At 41.3% G+C, this 26,912-nt stretch overlaps 1 protein-coding gene across 13 annotated transcripts in view; it reads left to right on the top strand.

Annotated features, from left to right (window-relative positions):
• C9H11orf65 (chromosome 9 C11orf65 homolog) overlaps positions 1-26,912 on the top strand; it is a 156,931-nt gene that overhangs the window by 67,441 nt on the left and 62,578 nt on the right. For 5 of the 13 annotated variants that reach the window (XM_055094807.2, XM_003828344.6, XM_055094801.2 and 2 more), the window contains 3 exons: positions 4,016-4,186; positions 11,493-11,548; positions 14,284-18,866. In XM_055094807.2, the coding sequence (XP_054950782.1) occupies positions 4,016-4,186; positions 11,493-11,548; positions 14,284-14,438 (382 nt within the window). In that variant the 3' untranslated portion in view covers positions 14,439-18,866. Of the gene's footprint in view, positions 1-4,015; positions 4,187-11,492; positions 11,549-14,283; positions 18,867-26,912 lie in introns of those variants that run through there. The other 8 variants (XM_063608257.1, XM_063608258.1, XM_055094798.2 and 5 more) reach the window with 2 other exon arrangements.

Below are 26,912 nucleotides of genomic sequence, written 5' to 3'. Positions count from 1 at the left end.
GAATACAACTAAAAATATATTGCAAAATTACCTACGAAGACAAATTTTATGTCTTTTTTTTTTTTTTTTTTTTGAGAAAGAGTCTTGCTTTGCTGCCCAGGCTGGAGTACACTGGCACCATGTCAGCTCACTGCAACCTCTGCCTCCGGGTTCAAGCATTCTCCTGCCTTAGCCTCCTGAGTGCCTGGAACTATAGCTACACGCCACCATGCCCAGCTAATTTTTGTATTTTTAGTAGGGCCTGGGTTTCACCATGTTGGCCAGGCCAGCCTCAAACTCCTGACCTCACGTGACCTGCCCACCTTTGCCTCTCAAAGTTCTGGGATTACAGGCGTGAGCCACCACCCTAGCCAATTTTAGGTCTTTTTAAAAGATCATTAGTTTGTTTATAAAACAAATTATGTTTATAAAGTGATCTTTTATTTCTGATCACTATATTTGAAACACTTTCTACTTGCAAACCTGTTATTTTATCAATATTTATACCATTTAATTATAATAGTAACTAATTTATTTTATTTCATTTATTTTATTTATTTATTTATTTATTTATTTATTTATTTATTTTGAGACGGAGTCTTGCTCTGTTGCCCAGGCTGGAGTGCAGTGGCGCCATCTCAGCTCACTGCAAGCTCCGCCTCCCAGGTTCACGCCATTCTCCCGCCTCAGCCTCCCTAGTAGCTGGGACTACAGGCACCCGCCACCATGCCCAGCTAATTTTTTTTGTATTTTTAGTAGAGACGGAATTTCACTGTGTTAGCCAGGATGGTCTCAATCTCCTGACCTCGTGATCCGCCCGCCTTGGCCTCCCAAAGTGCTGGGATTACAGGCATAAGCCACTGCAACCGGCCAATAGTAACATTTTAAAAGAGTTCAAAACCTGAGAATTAAATTATGTGAACAATTACTATGACTCTCTTGAAAACAAAGTGCATTTTATACTTCCTTAATAAGAGAAAAAAGATATCTGAATTATATATCACTGTTGAAAAATAAGAGGTCAGGCACAGTGGCTCATACCTGTAATCCCAGCACTTTGGGAGGTGCAGGTGGGCAGATCACTTGAGGTCAGGAGTTTGAGACCAGCCTGGCCAACATGGTGAAACCCCATCTCTACTAAAAATACAAAAATTAGCTAAGCCTGGTGGTGTGCTCCTGTGATCCCAGCTAGTTGAAAGGCTGAGGCAGGAGAACTGCTTGAACCCAGGAGGCAGAGGTTACAGTGAGCCAAGATCGTGCCACTGCACTCCAGCCTGGGCAACAGAGCATTTGCTCTCATGGATCATTATCCGTTTAAAATCTGATGAAGTCAGAATTTCATGAGGGCAAGGATGTATCTTCTCACTGTTATAGCCCTGCCACCCGATAACAGTGTCAGCCTATGAATGCTTACTGTGTACCAGTCATTGTTCTAAATGCTTTACATAGATTTACACTTCTTTTTTTATTATTATTATTTTAAAAAATTTCGGCTGGGCGCGGTGGCTCACGCCTGTAATCCCAGCACTTTGTGAGGCCGAGGCAGGCAGATCACGAGGTCTGGAGATCGAGACCATCCTGGCTCGCACAGTGAAATCCCGTCTCTACTAAAAAATACAAAAAATTAGCCGGGCGTGGTGGCAGGCGCCTGTAGTCCCAGCTACTCGGGAGGCTGAGACAGGAGACTGGCGTGAACCCGGGAGGCGGAGCTTGCAGTGAGCCGAGATGGCGCCACTGCACTCCAGCTTGGGCAATAGAGCGAGATTCCATCTCAAAAAAAAAAAAAAAAATTTGGGCTGGGCGCAGTGGCTCACGCCTGTAATCACACCACTTTGGGAGGCTGAGGCGGGCAGATCACGAGGTCAGGAGTTCAAGACCAGCCTGGCCAATATGGTGAAACCTCATCTCTACTAAAAATACAAAAATTAGCTGGGCGTGGTGGGCTGTAGTCCCAGCTACTTGGGAGGCTGAGGCAGGAGAATTGCTTGAACCCGGGAGGCGGAGGTTGCAGTGAGCCGAGATCACATCACTGCACTCCAGCCTGGGAGACAGAGCAACTCTGTCTCAAAAAAAAAAAAAATTGTAGAGACAGGTTGTCCCTATTTTACCCAGGCTGGTCTTGAACTCCTGGATTCAAGGGAGTCTCCCGCCTCAGTCTCCCGAAGTGCTGGGATTGCAGGCATGAGCCACCATCCATGCCCATCCCACATGGATTTATGCTTCTAAACCTCTCAAGAATGCTAGGAGGAAGTAGTGTTATGATCTTTTTTTTTTTTTTTTTTTAAGAGATAAGGTCTCACTCTGTTACCCAGGCTGGAGTGCAGTAGTGCTATCATAGCTGACCACAGCCTTGAACTTCTGGGCTCAAACAATTCTCCCACCTCCGCCTCCCCAGTAGCTGGGACTACAGGCATGTGCCACTGTGCTTGGCTATGTTTTTTATTGTTTGTAGAGATGGGGTCTCACTGTGTTGTCCAGTATGTTCTTAAACTTCTGGCTTCAAGTGATCCTCCTGCCTTACCCTCCCAAAGTGCTGGGATTATAGGCATGAGCTACCACACCTGGCCCTGATTACCATTTTAAGGAAGAGGTCAGTGAGGCCCAGAAAGGCTAGGTTATTTAGCAGATTATGTAACACAGAACCAAGATTCACATCCAGATAATTCGATACCAAAGTCTTGCTCCATATCACCACTATGCTGTTTCCTAATCAATGAGTGTTGAACTAATAAATGAATACAACTTCATAATAGGTGACCCTTTAAAATGGCTACCAATGTAGATCTTAAAATAAATACCAAAAAAAGGTTTGATGATCTTGGTAAGGACTACTAACTTCTCTCTAGTTACTCAGCTCATTATCAGTGAATGTATTATTTTATGTGCTCAGATTAAGACAGGCAGTGCTGCAGAAGGAGGCAGAATTTAAGACTAAGGGTCTGAATACTGGCTCTCGTAAGTATTTACTGCTACATGATCTTGAACAATTTCTTTAAACATTTTTAAAATTATTAATTGAGATGAGGATCTCTCTGTTGCCCAGGCTGGTCTCAAACTCCTGGCCTCAAATGATCCTCCTGCCTCAGTCTCCAAAAGTGTTGGGATTACAGGCTTGAGCCACTGTGCCCAGCTTTGAATGACATTTTAACTTCTCCAGGTCTCAGTTTCTTTATCTCTAAAAGGGGAATAAAAATAGCTGCCACAAATGGCTGTGTCTTTTTTTTTTTTTTTTTTTGAGATGGAGTCTTGCTCTGTCGCCCAGGCTGGAGTGCAGTTTCATGATCTCGGCTCGCTGCAACCTCCACCTCCCAGGTTCTAGCGATTCTCCTGCCTCAGCCTCCCAAGTAGCTGGGATTACAGGGGCCCGCCACCATGCCCAGCTAATTTTTGTATTTTTAGTAGAGACGGGGTTTCACCATGTTGGCCAGACTGGTCTCGAACTCCTGACTTCGTGATCCACCCATGTTGGCCTCCCAAGTTCTGTGATTATAGGCATGAGCCTCTGTGCTGGGCCTGACTGTGTCTTTTTAAAAAGAATTAAATAAGACTGTATGAAAAGTACCTGGCACAAAGAAAAGGTATCTGTTTTCCCTTTACCTCTTCCTCTCTTTCCTTTTTTCACTTTCCTTCCCTCTTTATCTGCTATTAGCCTCTTGATTTTGTAAAATTTACTTAACTCCTCAAAGATTTATTTCCTCACCTATAAAAATGAGTAGGTTAGTTATTTGGTTTCTAAGACCCTTTCCACTCTATAATTCTAAGATTCAACAATTTAATAACTTAGTTTTTCTTCGTATCATAAAAATGCAACTTATTGAGGGGTGATTTTAAGTTAGTGTGGTTAAGTTGCTTTTTCCCCCAGAAGATTCCATCACATAGATCTTGGTTTAGATGCATCTGAGTTATATAGGAATGAAAACTTTATTCAATATGCAGATAGTTTTAATATGTAAATAGCAACAATATATATTGCCTGTATCTACTTGTAATCTCCTATTTCAAAAGATTTACTTCTCTTTCCCTTTCGCCTATTTAGGTACTACTCAGGAAGTCTGGAGGCTAAGTCAACACATCATGAAACTCTAGGACTAATTCACACTGCAACAAAGGGGCTGATTAGAGCTTTTGAAGATGGGGGGATAGATTCTGTGATGGAATGGGAAGTGGATGAAGTGCTGAACTGGACAAATACACTGAACTTTGATGAGTAAGTACATGTTGCTATTCTTGGGGAACAAGGGCAGTCATCATAGTTTTTTTCTAACATTTCCTATTTCCTTGTTGAATCTTGGGGCCACAAACAATCTTCAAAGAAAAAAAAACCCCGAGTATCTATTATTTGTCTAGAAAGAACAGAAGAAGACATGAGGGGTAAGAAAATGAATGATCCAAAAATAGTAAACAGAAAATTAGACTTAGGGCTCTTTATTCTTAGACTTTATTCTTATGCTTTAGTCTGCTTTGCTTCTTACTTTGGGATTTAGAAAAAAGGCTAAGAGCATGAAATTAATAATACAAAGGTTTTCTTTCATCTATATTCCCTAACCTTTCTGTATGAGACACTAAAACGTTATAAGTTTTCAGTGATGTACTATGGCCCTTAGAAAACATTTTTAAGATTTCTTGTGTGGGGGAAATTTTAGAATATTTAATGTAGCCCCATTAAGGAAATGCAATCAAAACCATAATGAGATACCACTTCACACCTACTAGGATAGCTATAATTAAGAAGACAGATAATAACAAGTGTTTGCAAGAATGTGGAGAAATTGGAACTCATACACTGCTAGCGGGAATGTGCAATGGTGCAGCCACTTTGGAAAAGAATCTGGCAGTTCCTCAAGTGGTTAAACATAGAGCTGACATGTGATCCAGCAGCTCCACTCCTAGATATATACCCAAGAGAAGGGGAAATACATGTCCACACAAAAACCTGTTCATGAATGTTCATAGCAGCATTATCATAATAGCAAAAAAGCAGAAACACCCCAAATGTCCATGAGCTGACGAATGGCTAAATGAAATATGGTAGATCTATCCAATAGAATATTATTCCACAATAAAAATTAGTGGGCTGGGCATGGTGGCTCATGCCTGTAATCCCAGCACTTTGGGAGACCAAGCAGATTGCTTGAGCCCAGGATTTTGAGACTAGTCTGGGCAACATAGCGAGACCCCATCTCTACAAAAAATCAATAATTATCCCAGGCCTGCTGGTGCATAACTGTAGTCCCAGCTACTCAGGAGGCTGAGGTAAGAGGTTCTCTTGAGCCAGGACGTAGATGCTGTAGTGAGCCATGATCACACCACTGTACTCCAGTCTGGGTGACAGAGCGAGACACACACACACACACACACACACACACAAAGCCAAGTGTAGTGGCTCACGTCTGTAATCCCAGCATTTTTGGAGGCCGAGATGGGAGGATTGCTTGAGCCCAGGAATTTGAGACCAGCCTGGGAAACATAGTGAGACAGCGCCTCTATTTAAAAAAAAAGAAAGAAATTAAGTTCTGATTTATGCCATAATATTGATGAATCTGCTAAGTGAAAGAAGCCAATCACAAAGGATCATGTGTTATTTTATTTATAGGAAATACCCAGAATAGGCAAACCTATAGAGACAGAAAATAGATTAGTGGTTTCCTGGGGGTGGAGAATTAACTGGGGGGAGGGGGTGGTGGTGGCTATGGGGTGCAGGGTCTCTTTTTGAGGCAATGAAAATGATTGAAAATTCATTGTGGGCCAGGCACGGTGGCTCATGCCTGTAATCCCAGCTCTTTGGGAGGTCAAGGCGGGTGGACTGTTTGAGGTCAGGAGTTCAAGACCAGCCTGATCAACATGGTGAAACCCTGTCTCTACTAAAAATACAAAAATTAGTCAGGCATGGTGGCGGGCACCTGTAATCCCAGGTATCAGGAGGCTGAGGCAGGAGAATCACTTGAATCTGGGAAGTGGAGGTTGCAGTGAGCTGAGATCGTGCCATTGCACTCCAGCCTGGGCAACGAGTGAAACTCTGTCTCAAAAAAAAAGAAAAGAAAATTCATTGTGGTGGTGGATCCACAACTCTGCTAATATTATACTAAAAGCCACTGGATACTATACTTTAAATGGGGGAATTGTATGGCATATGAATTATATACCTCAATAAAGCTGCTTAAAATGTTCAATATTTACTCAACTACAATAAAGAATGTGGATACCGTATGAAGAGGCAGAAAAATTTAAATGAAGATAGTGTAAGTAAAGAAATGTAAGAAAACAGAAGAAATCAGTAAAAGTGAGATAAGAAAATGGGGTAGGAAAAATCAAGTTAATGGTCATTGAACAATAGAACATGAAAAAAAGAAGCCAGAGGAAGCAGGGGAGAGAATAATGATGCAAGGAAAGATAAATGAAGAAAAAGGGAGAAGAATGATCAAGACAAATGAAAATCAAAACAAGAATAAAAGAAAGAAGATACTGATGAGAAGGATAGATCAGAAAATAATAAGGAAAAGATAAAAAATAAAGGACTAAGTGTCCGTAGTAGATGCTTTAAAATATTTTTAAATAAGAAGAAATTGCTATGATTCAATAACCCCAATATTTTGTGCAGACCTGAGTCCTGAGATTCCCTATAGACAGCATGTCTGTAGTTTCTGGGACACTGAACAAATGCAGATGGTAATAATGATGCAAGAAATGACAGCCAAACAAAGGAGCTGCAATGCCTTGCTTTTACTTTTCTTCCTAAGAGTAAAAATTGCTGAGTGGAAAAGAGAGGAAAGAAAGGGAAAGAGAGGTAGGAGAGGTCCATTTTTAATGAGTTTCCCAGGACTGGATAGAGAATTTTCTCAGGTGAGCTTTTGAAATCCTGCTCTGCCTTTCCCTTGTACCATTGGCTGATTCAAGCTAAGGGCTGGCAAACAAGTACAAAAAATTGATACCAGATATTCTATATTCTGTCATTACTGGAATATAAAAAGAATAAAACTATTGAGTTCAAAGGGAAGAAAAAAATAGGCATCTCGGTCCACATAAGACTTTCCCCGCCATCATCCGCTAAGTGATAGTAGGTGAAGTCTTAATGGCTTCCCTTTAAAAAACAAAAAACAGGCTGGGTGCGGTGGCTCACGCCTGTAATCCCAGCACTTTGGGAGGCTGAGGCGGGTGGATCATGAGGTCGGGAGATCGAGACTATCCTGGCTAACACGGTGAAACCCCGTCTCCACTAAAAATACAAAAATTAACCCACCAAAAATTGGCAGGCACCTGTAGTCCCAGCTACTAGGGAGGCTGAGACAGGAGAATGGCGTGAACCCAGGAGGTGGAGGTTGCAGTGAGCCGAGATCGCGCCACTGCACTCCAGCCTGGGCAACAGAGCGAGACTCCATCTCAAAAAAAAATAAAAATAAATAAAAAATAAAATAAATAAAAAAAAAAACAGCCAGGCGAGGTGGCTCATGCCTGTAATCCCAGCGCTTTGGGAGGCCGAGGAGGGCGGATCTTGAGGTCAGGAGATCGAGACCATCCTGCTTAACACAGTGAAACCCTGTCTCTACTAAAAATATAAAAAATTAGCCAGGCATGGTGGTGGGCGCCTGTAGTCCTAGCTACTTGGGAGGCCGAGGCAGGAGAATGGTGTGAACCCACGATTCACGCCATTGGGAGGCAAAGCTTGCAGTGAGCTGAGATCGCGCCACTGCACTCAAGCCTGGGTGACAGAGCGAGGCTCTGTCTCAGAACAAAACAGAGCAAAACAAAAAAACCCAGGATAAACCAGTAAGACTTGAAGCAATTTCTTCATAGCATATAGGAGTGGGATGGATATACCTAGCTTTCAGATGATAAGAGCAACTGAAAATTTCCATTAAAAAATGCAAATACCTTGCTTCCAAGTTATGTATAATTTCTATCAGTTTATCTTCTGAGTTGAGGATACTCATAATTTTGTACCAACATGGACTCTTAGCAAGGTTTTACATTGAGCCTTGAACAACAAAAATTTCAGATGAAATTTCAAGTGTGATTATCTGGGTATATTTCAGTAGCACTACTTGGCCACAAGCGCTGATTATCTCAGTAAGACCAAACTTTGCAAAGGCCTTCCCCTAGCTAACTGCAGACATTAGGCATAAGCCCCTTCTTTCCAGCACATTTATGGTCTCCACAGTCTACTTCCCCGTTTGACCTTTGTAGACCTCTAGATATTTGTAACTGGCTTGGTGCCACCTTGTTTGATGAAAATTTAAAAGTCTGACATTTGTCCCCTCTAGAGAATTGGTCACCCCTAATTCCTTGGAAAGTATCCTTCAACGTCTATGGACATTTTTCTACAGTTGGACAGTTAGAATGGCATAAATGCCTTGTATCCTTCAACGTCTATGGACATTTTTCTACAGTTGGACAGTTAGAATGGCATAAATGCCTTGAACACTGATATTTAGTGATAACAACCAGTTTCTCCCCAAAGGCTTTTGTGCTAGTCCGTTATGACAGACCGATGCTCTCCTGAGATGAAACCATGTCCATCTTCAGATGCGTACTGCAACTATTAACTGAACATTGTTATTATCATTTGGAAGAATGGATAGAGCCAGTTTCACTAGTGGACTCAAACACACTAATGAGTACTGTTGCAAATTCCTGTATCCAGAGCTATGTTGCTGCAGATGTTTAGAACCCAGAACAATCCCCACATCACCATCACGGAGTTATGCACAATGCCACAGGACAGCTACCGTGGCTTTTGCTGGCATTCATCCTAATGGATATTCAGATGTTCCTCTTCCAGGATCATCATGTTTTTCAAACAGCAAGTGAATTTTGACATACCTATTAAGCAATCACCAGCTAGAAAATATTAAATAATTTCCTGATATTCTGTTGGGGAGAGCTCTGTGCTTATGTCTGTTACGGATAGTTTCTATATCTGAAGCTGCTCCTTTGATTTCTAAGATATGTAGTTTTGTGACCTCTCTGGCTAGGGACTTTTTCTGAGCTCTTAAAGTGTTAAATTTGTAATTTAACAAATGGATTCATTGTAGACTGCACACAGACTTGATAACTATTATCTAAAAATTTCTACAAATTTCTTCGTGAGAAAGATGAGCTCTGTGATATAAACAGCATGGTAATGCTTTCATCAGACTTGCTTCTATGTCTGTAAAACTTAGATTTTTGTAAAACTTAGATTTCTTATCAATTACTGCTGGTATGTTCTTTATGAGAAGTTCTTTTTAAAATAATGGAATAAAAGTCATGTGCTAATCTTGGATAAAGCAGGGACAGTGATGGGGCCTAGCTATGGTAAGTGTTTGTGCCCCAGATTGTCAGGGCTCAGCACACTATCGATCAAGGTCTTTTATCTTGGTTTCTTGAAGGTGGAATGAAAGTCTTTTCTGTGTATAAATCCAAGCAAGCAGGATGAGTCTTTATAGTGCTCCTGAGCAACCACTGAAAGCACAAAGTCTGCTAAAATTTAAGGTCAAACCAAACTGAATTGCCTACTGAGAGATTGTGGAAGGAGTTTACACCACCTGCTCTTGTCCTGCATCCTTTCATTTAAGTCACCCAGCAGTATCCTATTGAAGGCCATTGAAGAAAGTTCGCAGAGCACCAAGGGGTAGCAGTAGTGAGAAGGAGCCAAATTCAGACACAACGTCTGATTGTAATTAAATACTGTTGGATAGGCCAAGTGCAGTGGCTCACGCCTATAATCCCAGCACTTTGGGAAGCCAAGGTAGGTGGATCACTTGAGCCCAAGAGTTCAAGACCAGCCTGGGCAAAATACCGAGACCCCATCTCTACAAAAAATTAAAAAGTTAGCCAGGTGTGGTGGCATGCACCTGTGGTCCCATCTATTCAGGAGGCTGAGGCAGGAGGATCACTTGAGCCCATTAGTTTGAGGCTGCAGTGACCCGTGATGGCACCAGTGCACTGCAGCCTGGGAGACAGAGCGAGACCTTGTCTCTATAAAAATAAGTATTAAATACTGTTGGAAGTATATACCCTCCTACTGCAAAAAACTTCAGGAGCACAGGGTTGACAGAAGTAAAAATAATTCAAATGGAACAAATAATTAGAAAATCACAATGTCACTTTGGGAGGCCGAGGTGGGTGGATCACCTGAGGTCAGGAGTTCGAGACCAGCCTGGCCAACATGGTGAAACCCTGTCTGTACTAAAAATACAAAAATTATCCGGGCGTGGTGGCAGGCACCTGTAATCCCAGCTACTTGGGAGGCTGAGGCAGGAGAATCTCTTGAACCCAGGAGGCCAAGGTTGCAGTGAGCCGAGATCGCGCCATCACACTCCAGCCTAGGGGACAAGAGCGAGATTTTGTCTCAAAAAAAAAAAAAAAGAAAGAAAGAAAAGAAAAGAAAATCACAGTGTTTTCTGAATTACATGATAATTCTTTTTTTTTTCTTTTTTGAGATCTCGCTCTGTCGCCCAAGCTGGAGTTCAGTGGCACCATCTCAGTTCACTGCAAGCTCCACCTCCCAGGTTTTAGGCCATTCTCCTGCCTCAGCCTCCCGAGTAGCTGAAACTACAGGCGTGCATCACCACACCTGGCTAATTTTTTGTATTTTTAGTAGAGATGGGGTTTCACCGTGTTAGCCAGGGTCGTCTCGATCTCCTGACCTTGTGATCCGCCCACCTCGGCCTTCCAGAGTGCTGGTATTACATGTGTGAGCCACTGCGCCCAGCCAATTACATGACAGTTCTAATTCTCCACCTCTCTGTGCTAGCTCCCTTTCAGCACCTACTGTAACCAAATCCTGACCTGATTTTTTGATTAAAGTGGGTGCAGTTGTAAAGGCACCTTAGGAAAGTGGGATATGGAGCCTAAGGTGAAATAAATCTTAGGAAACCTGCCTCTTGGTGCTTTTCCATCATCCTCACAGAAGGTTGTACCTTGTCCTTCCCTATTCTACCTCTTCTCAGGCAACCCTCGTCTCTCTATTTCAGTCTCTGTTCAGGAGCTGAGGTGACAGCTGCATTTGCCCTACCTAAATGTATCTCTTAACGTGTTCTGGACACTGCAAAGACAGCGCTGCTGCTCTAATGAGCTCAGAAACTGGATGCTTTAAATTTCCCTTCACGTATCAGAGACAGTGAATCTGGTAATCCAGAACAAAAGAGAAAGTTTTTGTTGTCTCCAGGAGAGTTTTCTGCCCATGCTTTAAATTTAGATGTTATTAACTAACTTCTTAGTAAACACTCAGCTGAGGACATGATCTTTCTGGAATTAACAGGATAAAATGAGGGGGCATGCTAGAGGGAGGTGAAAGGACACTAAGTATGGCAGATGGTGGGCACCATTTTTATACCTCCTTCAACTCCTTGTCCTGAAGGTTCTTAGCTGGATGTGAGATACTAGAAGGTGAGAAAGTCATGAGAGTTACACATGGAGGCTAGTGAACATGCCATCATTAATCTAAGATTTCTGAAAAGTGGAATTTTAGAAGTAGTCTAAGTATGTACTAATGAATCGATTAAATTTAATGAATCCTCATATAATGTGCTTAGGTACATTGCCAGCTGGAAGGAAATTGCTACAAGCAACTCTTCGGCTAACTTCAAAGGTAGGTGATTTTTAGCAGTACTTTATAGGAAATTCTCATGAACAAAAAATACATTCCACACACGTATTTCTAGGCATTTAACATTTCAGTAATCTGCATAGTATATAAATTTAGATTCATTTGTCAAGTCATTTTTACCTTTGTATGTAAGATTGTTATTTGGGAATAGAAGGAAATGTCCTATATTATTTAAGTTTGAATAAAATGATTTTAAAAATATGAATCTCTTTTTTTTTTGAGACGGAGTCTCGCTCTGTCGCCCAGGCTGGAGTGCAGTGGCGCGATGTTGGCTCACTGCAAGCTCCGCCTCCCAGGTTCACACCGTTTTCCTGCCTGAGCCTCCCAAGTAGCTGGAACTACAGGCGCCCGCCACCACACCCTGCTAATTTTTTGTATTTTTAGTAGAGATGGGGTTTCACTGTGTTAGCCGGGATGGTCTTGATCTGCTGACCTTGTGATCCAACTACCTCGGCCTCCCAAAGTGCTGGGATTACAGGCGAGAGCCACCACGCCTAGCCAAAATATGAATCCTTTTTTAAAAGTTACTGGTCAGGCACAGTGGCACACACCTGTAATCCCAGCACGTTGGGAGGCTGAGGCAGATGGATCACCTGAGGTCAGGAGTTCGAGACCAGCCTGGCCAACATGGTGAAACCCTGACTCTACTAAAATACAAAAATTAGCTGTGCATGGTGGCAGATGTCTGTAATCTCAGATACTTGGAGGCTGTGGCAAGAAAATCGTTTGAACAGGGAGGCGGAGGTTGCAGTGAGCCAAGATTGCACCACTAAACTCCAGCCTGGGTGACAGAGTGAAAAAAAAAAAGTTACTTATAGTTTTAGTAACGATTTTTCATGAGCAGACTTCACTTGGCAAAATAAATGCCTCAAAATGTTGAAAATAGTTTTTAGGTTCTAGGCCACTATTGTTCTGCCAGTAGTTAGCAGTACTGAAATGCTGAAAGTAAAAGCCAGCATGTTGAAGAAGAGTGTCATCAGACACCAGAAACGCCAATAATTTTAACATAGCCAAAGCCTAATGATGGTATATGAGTTCTGTCCTACTAGCAGATAGGAGAAGCAGTAAAGCAAAGAGGTTAGGATTGTGGAGTTTTTTGTTTGTTTGTTTTTGTTTTTGTTTTGAGACAGGGTCTCACTCTGTTGCCCAGGCTGGAGTGCAGTGGCCTGGATCTCAGTTCCCTGCAGCCTCTGCCTCCCAGGCTCAAGCAATTCTCCCACTTCAGCCTCCTGGGTAGCTGGGACCATAGGCACACACCACCATGCCCAGCTAATTTTTGTATTTTTGTCAAGATGGGATTTCGCCATGTTGCCCAGGCTGGACTCATGTGATCTGCCCATCTTGGCTTCCCAAAGGATTGTGGACTCTTGATTCAGAGTGCCTGGGTTTGATTTTTGGCTCCACTCTTTACTGGCTATATGATCTTGGGCAAGTTACTAGCTCAGTTTCTTCACTAGTAAAAGAAGAATAACGGTAGTACCTAGCACATAGGTTGTGAGATAATGAGATAATCATGCACAGAGCTTAGAATAGTGCCTATCTCATAATGCATACTCCATTAATATGAGCCATCCTTAGCATTAACCAATCCACCTATTTCCAGCTCACTGCCACCCACTCAGCCCAAGTTGCCGTCACCCCTCTACAGGCTTCTGCAATAGCCTCCAAACCAATGCTTCTCCATTCCCTTCTCTGCTCAATAGATAGTCATCTTTTACAAATTTAAATCAGCACAGAGACCCAGCACAGTGGCTCATGCCTGTAATCCCAGCACTTTGGGAGGCCAAGTTTGGAGGATCACTTGAGGCAAAGAGTTCAAGACTAGCCTGGGCAACATAAAAAGACTCTCACTCTACAAAAAATAAAATGTCAGCGGGGCATGGTGGCATGCACCTGTAGTCCTTGCTACTTGGGAAGCTGAGGCGGGAGAATTGTTTGAGCCCAGGAGGTGGAGGCTGTGCGGTTGCGCCACTGCACTCTAGCCTGGGCAACAGAGTAAGACCCTGTCTCAAAAAAAAAAAAAAAAAGGAAACAATATAAATTACTGAGTTAAAAGAGATTACTGTGAAAAGAAGAAAGATATAGGATGGTAGTTGGAAGGAGCATAAAAGCAAGTGAAAATTAAGTAGTGGAGATTTGCATAACTGAAGCCAGTGAAGGTGATATATTGAAGATGTTGGCATTGGAGAAGAGGAGAATGTGTGTCACTTCTTCAAGAAGCAAGAAAAGATAAATCCAGAGCAGATTTAGAAACATGAGCTCTTGAGAGGAAAAGGGCATTTCTCCCTTTGTGAATGAAGAAGTTAGCTAATAGTTACAGAGCACCAACTAAATACCAGATGCTCTAAGTTCTTTACATGCACTGTCACATTTAATTCTTGCAGGAATATGATGAGGTAGGTACGGTTATTATCCCCATTTTACAGATGAGAACACTAAGACTTAGGTTAAATAATTTGTCCCAAATTACACAGCTAGTTATTAGTAGATCAGACCTAAAACCCAGGTCCTGCAGAGCCTTTTGTAGGGATGGACAGTGATATGTGGGAGTGAAAGTGGGATGAACTCAGAAATTTGGGGTGTTTCTGGTTTCAGATGAAGATATTTGCTTTAAGAATGGTGAAAAGGAATGTGGAACAGACAGCAACACAGTAGCATTTTGAGTGAGCGTCTTATTATATCTGGTATCTTTCTAATCATTTGTCACTTCTCTTTAGGATTCAGGTTTAATCAAGCACAGAAAAACATATATAACTATGGAGGAGACATATCAAAGATGCAAATGGGAATACCAGATGATACTTACTATGAAAATGTTTATCAAGAACCAAATGTAACTAGATTAACCCCTGATTCTACTTACGGACTATAAAGTACTTTATTTCTATTCTGAGTTATAGCCCCTTTGAGCCTTCCATCCATCAGTTATAGCCAAGAGATAGTGTATTCTGACTGGAATAACTTGTGTATATATTTTGGGCACAGAATCTAGCTCAGTTAAGTAAGGAAGATTGAGCAGAAATAGAACACTGGACTGAATACAATGATCATGGCAAATATAGAAATTATTCCTAGTATTCTGAGAAACTGTAGTATTCTAACAGTCACACTTAAGTAAAGAGACTACATTTAGGTGCAAGAAGCTTCAGACTGATTATTTTGCATGTTTACTTGAGGCATTTAGTGCATTCAGGGAAGGCAGAGCTCTCGGTCCCTTTATCCCATATCCTAGTGTGCCTTGCTTCTTTAAATCCCCTCTCCCACGTTTATCCTCTCATTACTCCATTTTTTTCTTCACTGAACCTTTTTTCTTTCTTCCTCTTGATTCTCTGTCTGCTTACTCATTCTAGTTTGTCTTTGCAATTCTCAGTTTCTCTCACACTTAGTTACTGCCTATTTTATGTCATAGTTCTTTCCTTTCTTTTATAATGTTATCTTTCCTTGTTTACATTTTTCTCTTTACTTGCTTTCATCAATGTTGCCCTTTCCTTTTTTCATTTTCCTTCCTAGATCATTCCCCTAATCTCAGTTTTTTTGGGGCCTACGATTTGCCTTCACTACTCTGCATGCAATACAACTCTTTGGATTCCCATTCCCTTTCTTCCAGGTTAGAGCAGTGAATTAGTTTTCTATCACTGCATAATAAATTACCCCAAGACATAGCAGCTTAAAGCAACAAACAGTTATTATCTCATTCAGTTTCTGAGGGTTAGGAAACTGGGAGTGGTTTAATTGGGTGGCTCTGGCTTGAAGTCTCGCAGGAGGTTGCAGTAAAGATTTTGGCCAGGGCTGCAGTCATCTGAAAGCTTGACTGGGTTGGAGAATCTGCCTCCAAGATGGCACACTTGAACAGTTGTTGGCAGGAGGCCTCAATTCTTTGATACTTAGACCTCCCCATAGGATAGCTTGAGTGGCCTCATAACATGGCTGAGCAAGCAACCTGAGAGAGAGAGAGAGAGAGCAAGGAGGAAGCCGCAATGCCTTTTAAGAACTAGTCTGAGAGGCCACACACCATCACTTCTGCCCTATTCTATTAATTAGAAATGCATCAAGTCCAGCCTATACTTATGGAGAGGGGAATTAAGCTCTATCTCTTAAAAGGAAGATTGTCAAAGAATTTGTGAATACATTTAAAATCAACACAAAGAGAAAAGGAACAATCTTAGTGATTCCTTTCAAAGGAAACCATAAGACATTGGTACAGATAGTTTATTTAGGAGATGATCCCAGAAAGCACAAATTAGAAATTAGAGAATTAGAAATTAGAGAAATGAGAAATTAGAGAAAGTGACACAGGGAAAGGAGAAAAGCAAAAAAACTTTTGTGTTAAGAATGGGTTATTGCTGTGGGTATCCAGGCCTCAGTTTGCTAGGAATGCTCTGAGGAACCATACAGAATGTACTTCAGAATTTTCCTACTAGTGGACAGAGAAACCAGATATTTATCTACCAGCATGAGGAGCCAAACATGACCAGGTAGCAATCATAGTTCTAGGTTCAGTGGAATCCTTATTGTGACCTCCAGGGGAACCATTCCCTCACTGGATACAGGGAGGATACATGCATCCAGTGGCTACATGGACTCAGTTCTGCTGAGTCTCAACTTGTAGGAACAAGAAGCACAAATTCCCAAGGGATCACTGAGAGTAGTGGTGAGAGGGGCCAACCTAATTTCCATCCCTTGGTTCTTGGACCCATATGTCATAACACTATTTAAGTTATTTAGACAGAGCACCATATAATGGCCCTTGGTTCAATGTATATATCACATCCTGGAGGAAAATGCTCCAACCTAGCTGCATGTCATACTTAAGCTAGAACCTTAGGTTACTCCTTAACAGGCCAATTTAACATTCTAATAGTTTCTGGATTGTGTGGCATATGATAGGACTAGTGTTTTCCATTGTCATATACTCTACTCATTTTTAAAATTCATTTACTGTAAAATTGGTCCCTTGGTCAGAAAGCCCATAATAGTAAATCATGCATTTTATAGTTCCTTAGATAGTGGTTCTGATAAGAGTCACCATGGTCAAGAAAGGCAAATCCATACCTGGACCAAGTAGTAATCCCTGTTAAGAATGAATTGCTGCAATGTCCAAACAAGAATGGGTCTGATATAATCATGTTGCCATCAAAGAACTGCTTGGTCTTTTCAAATGATGGTGTCATATCAAGGCCAAGTGTCATTCAGCAGTGGAAGCAGCTAGATTAGTTTTTCTGAGAAAAGGCCCATGATTCTGGGCCCTTGGCTTCCATCCATGCCATCAGGACTCTTCTGTAGATGAGCTAATTGCACAAGCAATAGGGTGGCCAAGAGCATGTTGGCTGGCCCTCAGTGCCAAAGTCACCTTATACATCTGGTTGTTTAATGTCTCTTCTGTAGTGGATGCTCTCTGGTAAGCATAAAAGTGATATGTGAAGATCCACACCTTATAAGTCAATTGTTATGACATTTCCCAGATTTCCTTGTCTCTGATCTAATTTTGCCCTTTCCAAGTTAAGTACCTGACCAATGAGTCAATTTGCCACTGCCCGAGAATCCATGTATATCTCTACTTAAGGCTACTTCTCTCTCAATAAGAAGTGAATGACCAAGTATAGTGCTCAAAGCTTTGCCCACTAGGATTTTCCCTTACCACTGTTCTTTAGGGCTATACCTAAGTGGAGCTGTAGTAAGGCATCAATGCAGTTTTAGCTTGAGCCGACTCATTCATGAGCAAGGCCCAAGTTCGTAGGGAACATCTCTACCTTGAGCGATGTACCATAGGTATACCATAGTCAGTATCATCAGTGTGGCCTGAGAGAGAAGCATTTGGGCAACTGAATTAGGTGACGTGGAGATGAGGGCTCTTGCTGTGTAACTTACTTGTGCTTTTCAAATCTGCTGGAGATAATTCCCAAATGTCTCATGTAATGGGTATCTACTGTGCCTGCTAGATCTGACAATTCACAGCAAATAACCTTCCCCCATGAAATCTGTCAAATATTACCCCTTTTTGAGAAATTATATCCATGACTATTTACTCTCCAAGACATTCCATATAACATTTATCACCAAGTCCTGCTTGAGGAGTAAGAAAGTAAAGCAGCTGGCCTGTGCTCCCTTCACCTTGTCAAGGGAACTTCTAGGTACAGTCTAATGTTATTTGTCCTTGTGTAGAAGTCCCTTAGTAGGCTAACCCTGAGTAAGGGTTACTTAAATAAACCCAGGAGCTATGGATTTTTCTTTTTTTTTTTAATTTTATTTTATTATTATTATACTTTAAGTTTTAGGGTACATGTGCACAATGTGCCAGTTAGTTACATATGTATACATGTGCCATGCTGGTGTGCTGCACCCATTAACTCGTCATGTAGCATTAGGTATATCTCCTAATGCTATCCCTCCCCTCTCCCCCCACCCCACAACAGTCCCCAGAGTGTGATGTTCCCCTTCCTGTGTCCATGTGTTCTCATTGTTCAATTCCCACCTATGAGTGAGAACATGCGGTGTTTGGTTTTTTGTCCTTGCAATAGTTTACTGAGAATGATGATTTCCAGTTTCATCCATGTCCCTGCAAAGGACATGAACTCATCATTTTTTATGGCTGCATAGTATTCCATGGTATATATGTGCCACATTTTCTTAATCCAGTCTATCATTATTGGACATTTGGGTTGGTTCCAAGTCTTTGCTATTGTGAATAGTGCCGCAATAAACATACGTGTGCATGTGTCTTTATAGCAGCATGATTTATAGTCCTTTGGGTATATACCCAGTAATGGGATGGCTGGGTCAAACGGTATTTCTAGTTCTAGATCCCCAAGGAATCGCCACACTGACTTCCACAATGGTTGAACTAGTTTACAGTCCCACCAACAGTGTAAAAGTGTTCCTATTTCTCCACATCCTCTCCAGCACCTGTTGTTTCCTGACTTTTTAATGGTCGCCATTCTAACTGGTGTGAGATGGTATCTCATTGTGGTTTTGATTTGCATTTCTCTGATGGCCAGTGATGATGAGCATTTTTTCCTGTGTTTTTTGGCTGCATAAATGTCTTCTTTTGAGAAGTGTCTGTTCATGTCCTTCGCCCACTTTTTGATGGGGTTGTTTTTTTCTTGTAAATTTGTTTGAGTTCATTGTAGATTCTGGATATTAGCCCTTTGTCAGATGAGTAGGTTGCGAAAATTTTCTCCCATGTCGTAGGTTGCCTGTTCACTCTGATGGTAGTTTCTTTTGCTGTGCAGAAGCTCTTTAGTTTAATTAGATCCCATTTGTCAATTTTGGCTTTTGTTGCCATTGCTTTTGGTGTTTTAGTCATGAAGTCCTTGCCCATGCCTATGTCCTGAATGGTAATGCCTAGGTTTTCTTCTAGGGTTTTTATGGTTTTAGGTCTAATGTTTAAGTCTTTAATCCATCTTGAATTGATTTTTGTATAAGGTGTAAGGAAGGGATCCAGTTTCAGCTTTCTACATATGGCTAGCCAGTTTTCCCAGCACCATTTATTAAATAGGGAATCCTTTCCCAATTGCTTGTTTTTCTCAGGTTTGTCAAAGATCAGATAGTTGTAGATACGCAGCATTATTTCTGAGGGCTCTGTTCTGTACCATTGATCTATATCTCTGTTTTGGTACCAGTACCATGCTGTTTTGGTTACTGTAGCCTTGTAGTATAGTTTGAAGTCAGGTAGCATGATGCCTCCAGCTTTGTTCTTTTGGCTTAGGATTGACTTGCCGATGCGGGCCCTTTTTGGTTCCATATGAACTTTAAAGTAGTTTTTTCCAATTCTGTGAAGAAAGTCATTGGTAGCTTGATGAGGATGGCATTGAATCTATAAATTACCTTGGGCAGTATGGCCATTTTCATGATATTGATTCTTCCTACCCATGAGCATGGAGTGTTCTTCCATTTCTTTGTATCCTCTTTTATTTCATTGAGCAGTGGTTTGTAGTTCTCCTTGAAGAGGTCCTTCACATCCCTTGTAAGTTGGATTCCTAGGTATTTTATTCTCTTTGAAGCAATTGTGAATGGGAGTTCACTCATGATTTGGCTCTCTGTTTGTCTGTTATTGGTGTATAAGAATGCTTGTGATTTTGGTACATTGATTTTGTATCCTGAGACTTTGCTGAAGTTGCTTATCAGCTTAAGGAGATTTTGGGCTGAGACAATGGGGTTTTCTAGATATACAATCATGTCATCTGCAAACAGGGACAATTTGACTTCCTCTTTTCCTAATTGAATACCCTTTATTTCCTTCTCCTGCCTGATTGCCCTGGCCAGAACTTCCAACACTATGTTGAATAGGAGTGGTGAGAGAGGGCATCCCTGTCTTGTGCCAGTTTTCAAAGGGAATGCTTCCAGTTTTTGCCCATTCAGTATGATATTGGCTGTGGGACTGTCATAGACAGCTCTTATTATTTTGAGATACGTCCCATCAATACCTAATTTATTGAGAGTTTTTAGCATGAAGGGTTGTTGAATTTTGTCCAAGGCCTTTTCTGCATCTATTGAGATAATCATGTGGTTTTTGTCTTTGGCTGTGTTTATATGCTGGATTACATTTATTGATTTGCGTATATTGAACCAGCCTTGCATCCCAGGGATGAAGCCCGCTTGATCATGGTGGATAGGCTTTTTGATGTGCTGCTGGATTCAGTTTGCCAGTATTTTATTGAGGATTTTTGCATCAATGTTCATCAAGGATATTGGTCTAACATTCTCTTTTTTGGTTGTGTCTCTGCCTGGCTTTGGTATCAGGATGATGCTGGCCTCATAAAATGAGTTAGGGAGGATTCCCTCTTTTTCTATTGATTGGAATAGTTTCAGAAGGAATGGTACCAGTTCCTCCTTGTACCTCTGGTAGAATTCGGCTGTGAATCCATCTGGTCCTGGACTCTTTTTTGTTGGTAAGCTATTGATTATTGCCACAATTTCAGCTCCTGTTATTGGTCTATTCAGAGATTCAACTTCTTCCTGGTTTAGTCTTGGGAGAGTGTATGTGTCGAGGAATTTATCCATTTCTTCTAGATTTTCTAGTTTATTTGCATAGAGGTGTTTGTAGTATTCTCTGATGGTAGTTTGTATTTCTGTGGGATTGGTGGTGATATCCCCTTTATCATTTTTGATTGTGTCTATTTGATTCTTCTCTCTTTTTTTCTTTATTAGTCTTGCTAGTGGTCTATCAATTTTGTTGAACCTTTCAAAAAACCAGCTCCTGGATTCATTAATTTTTTGAAGGGTTTTTTGTGTCTCTATTTCCTTCAGTTCTGCTCTGATTTTAGTTATTTCTTGCCTTCTGCTAGCTTTTGAATGTGTTTGCTCTTGCTTTTCTAGTTCTTTTAATTGTGGTGTTAGGGTGTCAGTTTTGGATCTTTCCTGCTGCTTTCTCTTGTGGGCATTTAGTGCTATAAATTTCCCTCTACACACTGCTTTGAATGTGTCCCAGACATTCTGGTATGTTGTGTCTTTGTTCTCGTTGGTTTCAAAGAACATCTTTATTTCTGCCTTCATTTTGTTATGTACCCAGTAGTCATTCAGGAGCAGGTTGTTCGGTTTCCATGTAGTTGAGCGGTTTTGAGTGAGTTTCTTAATCCTGAGTTCTAGTTTGATTGCACTGTGGTCTGAGAGACAGTTTGTTATAATTTCTGTTCTTTTACATTTGCTGAGGAGTGCTTTACTTCCAACTATGGGGTCAATTTTGGAATAGGTGTGGTGTGGTGCTGAAAAAAATGTATATTCTGTTGATTTGGGGTGGAGAGTTCTGTAGATGTCTATTAGGTCCGCTTGATGCAGAGCTGAGTTCAATTCCTGGGTATCCTTGTTGACTTTCTGTCTCGTTGATCTGTCTAATGTTGACAGTGGGGTGTTAAAGTCTCCCATTATTATTGTGTGGGAGTCTAAGTCTCTTTGTAGGTCACTCAGGACTTGCTTTATGAATCTTGGTGCTCCTGTATTGGGTGCATATATATTTAGGATAGTTAGCTCTTCTTGTTGAATTGATCCCTTTACCATTATGTAATGGCCTTCTTTGTCTCTTTTGATCTTTGTTGGTTTAAAGTCTGTTTTATCAGAGACTAGGATTGCAACCCCTGCCTTTTTTTGTTTTCCATTTGCTTGGTAGATCTTCCTCCATCCTTTTATTTTGAGCCTATGTGTGTCTCTGCACGTGAGATGGGTTTCCTGAATACAGCACACTGATAGGTCTTGACTCTTTATCCAATTTGCCAGTCTGTGTCTTTTAATTGGAGCATTTAGTCCATTTACATTTAAATTTAATATTGTTATGTGTGAATTTGATCCTGTCATTATGATGTTAGCTGGTTATTTTGCTCGTTAGTTGATGCAGTTTCTTCCTAGTCTCGATGGTCTTTACATTTTGGCACGATTTTGCAGAGGCTGGTACCGGTTGTTCCTTTCCATGTTTAGTGCTTCCTTCAGGAGCTCTTTTAGGGCAGGCCTGGTGGTGACAAAATCTCTCAGCATTTGCTTGTCTGTAAAGTATTTTATTTCTCCTTCACTGATGAAGCTTAGTGTGGCTGGATATGAAATTCTGAGTTGAAAATTCTTTTCTTTAAGAATGTTGAATATTGGCCCCCACTCTCTTCTGGCTTGTAGGGTTTCTGCCGAGAGATCCGCTGTTAGTCTGATGGGCTTCCCTTTGTGGGTAACCCGACCTTTCTCTCTGGCTGCCCTTAACATTTTTTCCTTCATTTCAACTTTGGTGAATCTGACAATTAGGTGTCTTGGAGTTGCTCTTCTCGAGGAGTATCTTTGTGGCGTTCTCTGTATTTCCTGAATCTGAATGTTGGCCTGCCTTGCTAGATTGGGGAAGTTCTCCTGGATAATATCCTGCAGAGTGTTTTCCATCTTGGTTCCATTCTCCCCGTCACTTTCAGGTACACCAATCAGACGTAGATTTGGTCTTTTCACATAGTCCCATATTTCTTGGAGGCTTTGTTCGTTTCTTTTTATTCTTTTTTCTCTAAACTTCACTTCTCGCTTCATTTCATTCATTTCATCTTCCATCACTGATATCCTTTCTTCCAGTTGATCGCATCGACTCCTGAGGCTTCTGCATTCTTCACGTAGTTTTCGAGCCTTGGCTTTCAGCTCCATCAGCTCCTTTAAGCACTTCTCTGTATTGGTTATTCTAGTTATACATTTGTCTAAATTTTTTTCAAAGTTTTGAACTTCTTTGCCTTTGGTTTGAATTTCCTCCTGTAGCTCGGAGTAGTTTGATCGTCTGAAGCCTTCTTCTCTCAGCTCGTCAAAGTCATTCTCCATCCAGCTTTGTTCCGTTGCTGGTGAGGAACTGCGTTCCTTTGGAGGAGGAGAGGTGCTCTGCTTTTTAGAGTTTCCAGTTTTTCTGCTCTGTTTTTTCCCCATCTTTGTGGTTTTATCTACTTTTGGTCTTTGATGATGGTGATGTACAGATGGGTTTTTGGTGTGGATGTCCTTTCTGTTTGTTAGTTTTCCTTCTAACAGACAGGACCCTCAGCTGCAGGTCTGTTGGAGTTTGCTAGAGGTCCACTCCAGATCCTGTTTGCCTGGGTATCAGCAGCGGTGTCTGCAGAACCACGGATTTTCATGAACTGCGAATGCTGCTATCTGATCGTTCCTCTGGAAGTTTTGTCTCAGAGGAGTACCCGGCCATGTGAGGTATCAGTCTGCCTCACTGGGGGGTGCCTCCCGGTTAGGCTGCTCAGGGGTCAGGGGTCAGGGACCTACTTGAGGAGGCAGTCTGCCTGTTCTCAGATCTCAAACTGCGTGCTGGGAGAACCACTGCTCTCCTCAAAGCTGTCAGACAGGGACATTTAAGTCTGCAGAGGTTTCTGAGCCTACAGAGGCAGGCAGGCCTCCTTGAGCTGTGGTGGGCTCCACCCAGTTGGAGCTTCCTGGCTGCTTTGTTTACCTAAGCGAGCCTGGGCAATGGCGGGTGCCCCTCCGCCAGCCTCGCTGCCGCCTTGCAGTTTGATCTCAGACTGCTGTGCTAGCAATCAGCAAGACTCCGTGGGCGTAGGACCCTCCGAGCCAGGTGTGGGATATAATCTCCTGGTGCACCATTTCCTAAGCCCGTCGGAAAAGCGCAGTATTCGGGTGGGTGTGGCCTGATTTTCCAGGTGCTGTCTGTCACCCCTTTCCTTGACCAGGAAAGGGAACTCCCGGACCACTTGCACTTCCCGAGTGATGCAATGCCACGCTCTGCTTCGGCTGGCGCACAGTGCGCTGCACCCACTGTCCTGCGCCTACTGTCTGGCACTCCCTAGTGAGATGATCCCAGTATCTCAGATGGAAATGCAGAAATCACCTGTCTTCTGCATCGCTCACACTGGGAGCTGTAGACTGGAGCTGTTCCTATTTGGCCATCTTGGCTCCTCCCACTTCTTCCTTTTCAAACGGTATGTCTTTTATTGCTTTCTATTTACATTACTGCATGGCTAGGAACTCCAGTGCAATGTGGGATAGAAGTGGTAAGAGTGGCATCCTTGCCTTGTTCCTGATCTTTGGAGATAACCAAGGTTTTCATCATTAAATATGACGTGAGCTGTAAGTTTTTCACAGATGTCCTTTGTCAGATATCTTTTATTCCTAGTTTGATGAGTTTTATCATGAATGAGTACTGAATTTTCTCACAAGCTTTTTCTGCACTATTGGCATGATCATATGGTTTATTTAGTTACATTGATTGAGTCAATCTGGAATAATGCCATTTGGTCATGATTTACCTCTTTCTTATATTGATAGAATTGATTTGCTAATATTTTGTGAGGATTTTTACATCAATGTTCATGGAGGATATTGGTCTTTAGTTTTCTTTCTTTTAATTTTTTTTTTTTTGAGACAGTCTCACTCTGTCACCGAGGCTGGAGTGCAGTGGTACGTCTCGGCCCACTGCAACCTCTGCCTCTTGGGTTCAAGTGTTTCTTGTGCCTCAGCCACCTGAGTAGCTGGGATTACAAGCATGTGCCACCACACCCAGCTAATTTTTTTTTTTTAATCTTTGGTAGAGATGGGGTTTCACCATATTGGCCAGGGTCTCAAACTCCTGACTTAAAAGTGATTTGCCACCTTGGCCTCCCAAAGTGCTGGGATTACAGATGTGTGCCTGGCATCTTTCTTGTAATTCTGTGTCTGGTTTTGAGTATGCTGGCTTCATAAAATGGGTTATTCTAATATTATGAAGAGTTTTTGTAGAATTGGTATTATTTCATAGATGGCACAGACTTACCACAATTATTTTCTGTGTTTTTGTCCTTTTCATCTTTGAAATGCCTGTGAAGTCCACTTGTCCATGATGCTTTACACTGCAATGATTTAAAATAAATCTGGCAAACAGCTAATTTCCTTTTTCTCTCTTAAAACCTTTGCAACTCTCATCATCATGGAAATCTAAAAACACTGTTTAAGAAATAAGAATTATTGGCCAGGCACAGTGCCTCACGCCTGTAATCCCAGCACTTTGGGGTGCTGAGGCGGGCAGATCACTGAGGTCAGGAGTTTGAGACCAGCCTGGCCAACATGGTGAAACCCTGTCTCTATGAAAAATACAAAAATTAGCTGGACATGGTGGTGGGCACCTGTAGTCCCAGCTACTTGGGAGGCTGAGGCAGGGGAATCGCTTGAACCTGGGAGGCAGAGGTTGCAGTGAGCCGAGATTGTGCTGCTGCACTCCAGCTGGGTGACAGAGCAGGACTCCATCTCAGAATGAATGAATGAATGAATGAATGAATAAAATTTAGTGTTACAAAGAGTTAGAAGTTTATATTAAATATTCAAACACTACAGTAGGGAACATTTTGGGTAGTTTTCAAGTAACCTAACGTTACGATCTCCTAACAAGGTTAACAACAATACACAGAATCAGGTTTTGAAACCGTCAATTGAAGGACATTTTTTGTTTCTAAAACTTAGAATACCATTTATAGGATTTGTGTAAAATATACAATGCTTCTACTTGTAAGAGTCACCCACACCCATTATGTCTGCTACTCAAACATAAAAACAGAAAATAAGTGTTGATAAGGATGTTGAGAAATTGCAACCCTTGTGCACTGATGGTGGAGTTGTAAAATGTTTCAGCCACTGTGGAAAAGCAGTATGGTGGTTCCTTAAAAAGTTAAAAATAGAATGACTATATGATCCAACAATTCCATTTCTGGGTATAAAGAAAAAAGAGTTCTGAAGACATATTTGTATACCCATGTAAATAGTGACAATATTCACAATAGTCAAAGGGTAGAGACAACTCTAGTATCCACTGATGGATGAATGGATAAATAAAATATATACAGTATATACACATACACAATGGAATATTATTCAGCCTTAAAAAGGAAGGAAATTCTGCAATATATTACAACATAGACGAACCTTGAGGACATTATGCTAAGTGAAATAAGCTAGTCACAAAGAGACAAATATTGCATGATTCTACTTATAAAAGGTACAGTACCTTGAATGTCAAATGCAGAGAGACAAAAGGTAGAACAGTAGTTCCCAGGGGCTGGTTGAATAGAGGAGTGGGGAGTTGTTTAATGGGTATAGAATTTTAGTTTTGTAAGGTTAAAGAAGTGCTGGAGGTTGGTTGCACACCACTGGAAATGTATTTTATCGCTGCTGAACTGTATACTTAAAAACGAGATGGCAAATTTTGTTGTGTGTGTGTGGGTGTTTTTAAGTGACTCACCATTAGTAGTATACCAGCTATGAACACACACTTATATCATGGCAAGAACTAATAAGCAAGATCATGACCACTTCTCTCCTATGTTTCTGTCCCAGTATGGTAATACTGACCTTAACCTTTAATACTATGTCTCAGTGTTCAGTGCTGTTTGTGTTGCTGGATTCCTTCAAATCAGCAATGTGTCTATGTTGATTGCTAAGCTTTAATTCTCACCGGAGAATTATAATATCTTTCCTATTTTCCTGATTTTGTTACTGATTTTTCTTGGGATTCAAAATTTGGGAAAACAAAAAGTTTCTCAAGAAATGCTGGAAAGGAAATCCCACTTGGAAACACTAACCAAAATGTTTGCAAGCAAAATAAAGCAATAGATAAAATGGATCAGTTGAGGTTATACTAGGAGTATAAGATGATTTAACCTTAGAAAATCAAACAGTGTAGTTCACTACATTAACAGATTCAAGGAAAATAATAATCATCAATAAATGCAGATAAACTGCTAAAATTCACCATCTGTAATAAAACCTCACAGCAGCCTAGGGACAGAAAGGAACTTCTTTAATCTGATAAGGGAAATACACACATTAAAAAAAAAAAAAAAACCCTGCAGCAAACAGTAAATTTAAAGGTAAACACTAACACTTTTATCTTTGAGATGAGGCACAGGACTGGAATGTC

The sequence above is a fragment of the Pan paniscus genome, chromosome 9 (assembly GCF_029289425.2).
Source record: "Pan paniscus chromosome 9, NHGRI_mPanPan1-v2.0_pri, whole genome shotgun sequence".
Taxonomy (NCBI): Eukaryota; Metazoa; Chordata; class Mammalia; order Primates; family Hominidae; genus Pan; species Pan paniscus.
This window is presented reverse-complemented; position numbering and strand designations above follow the sequence as displayed.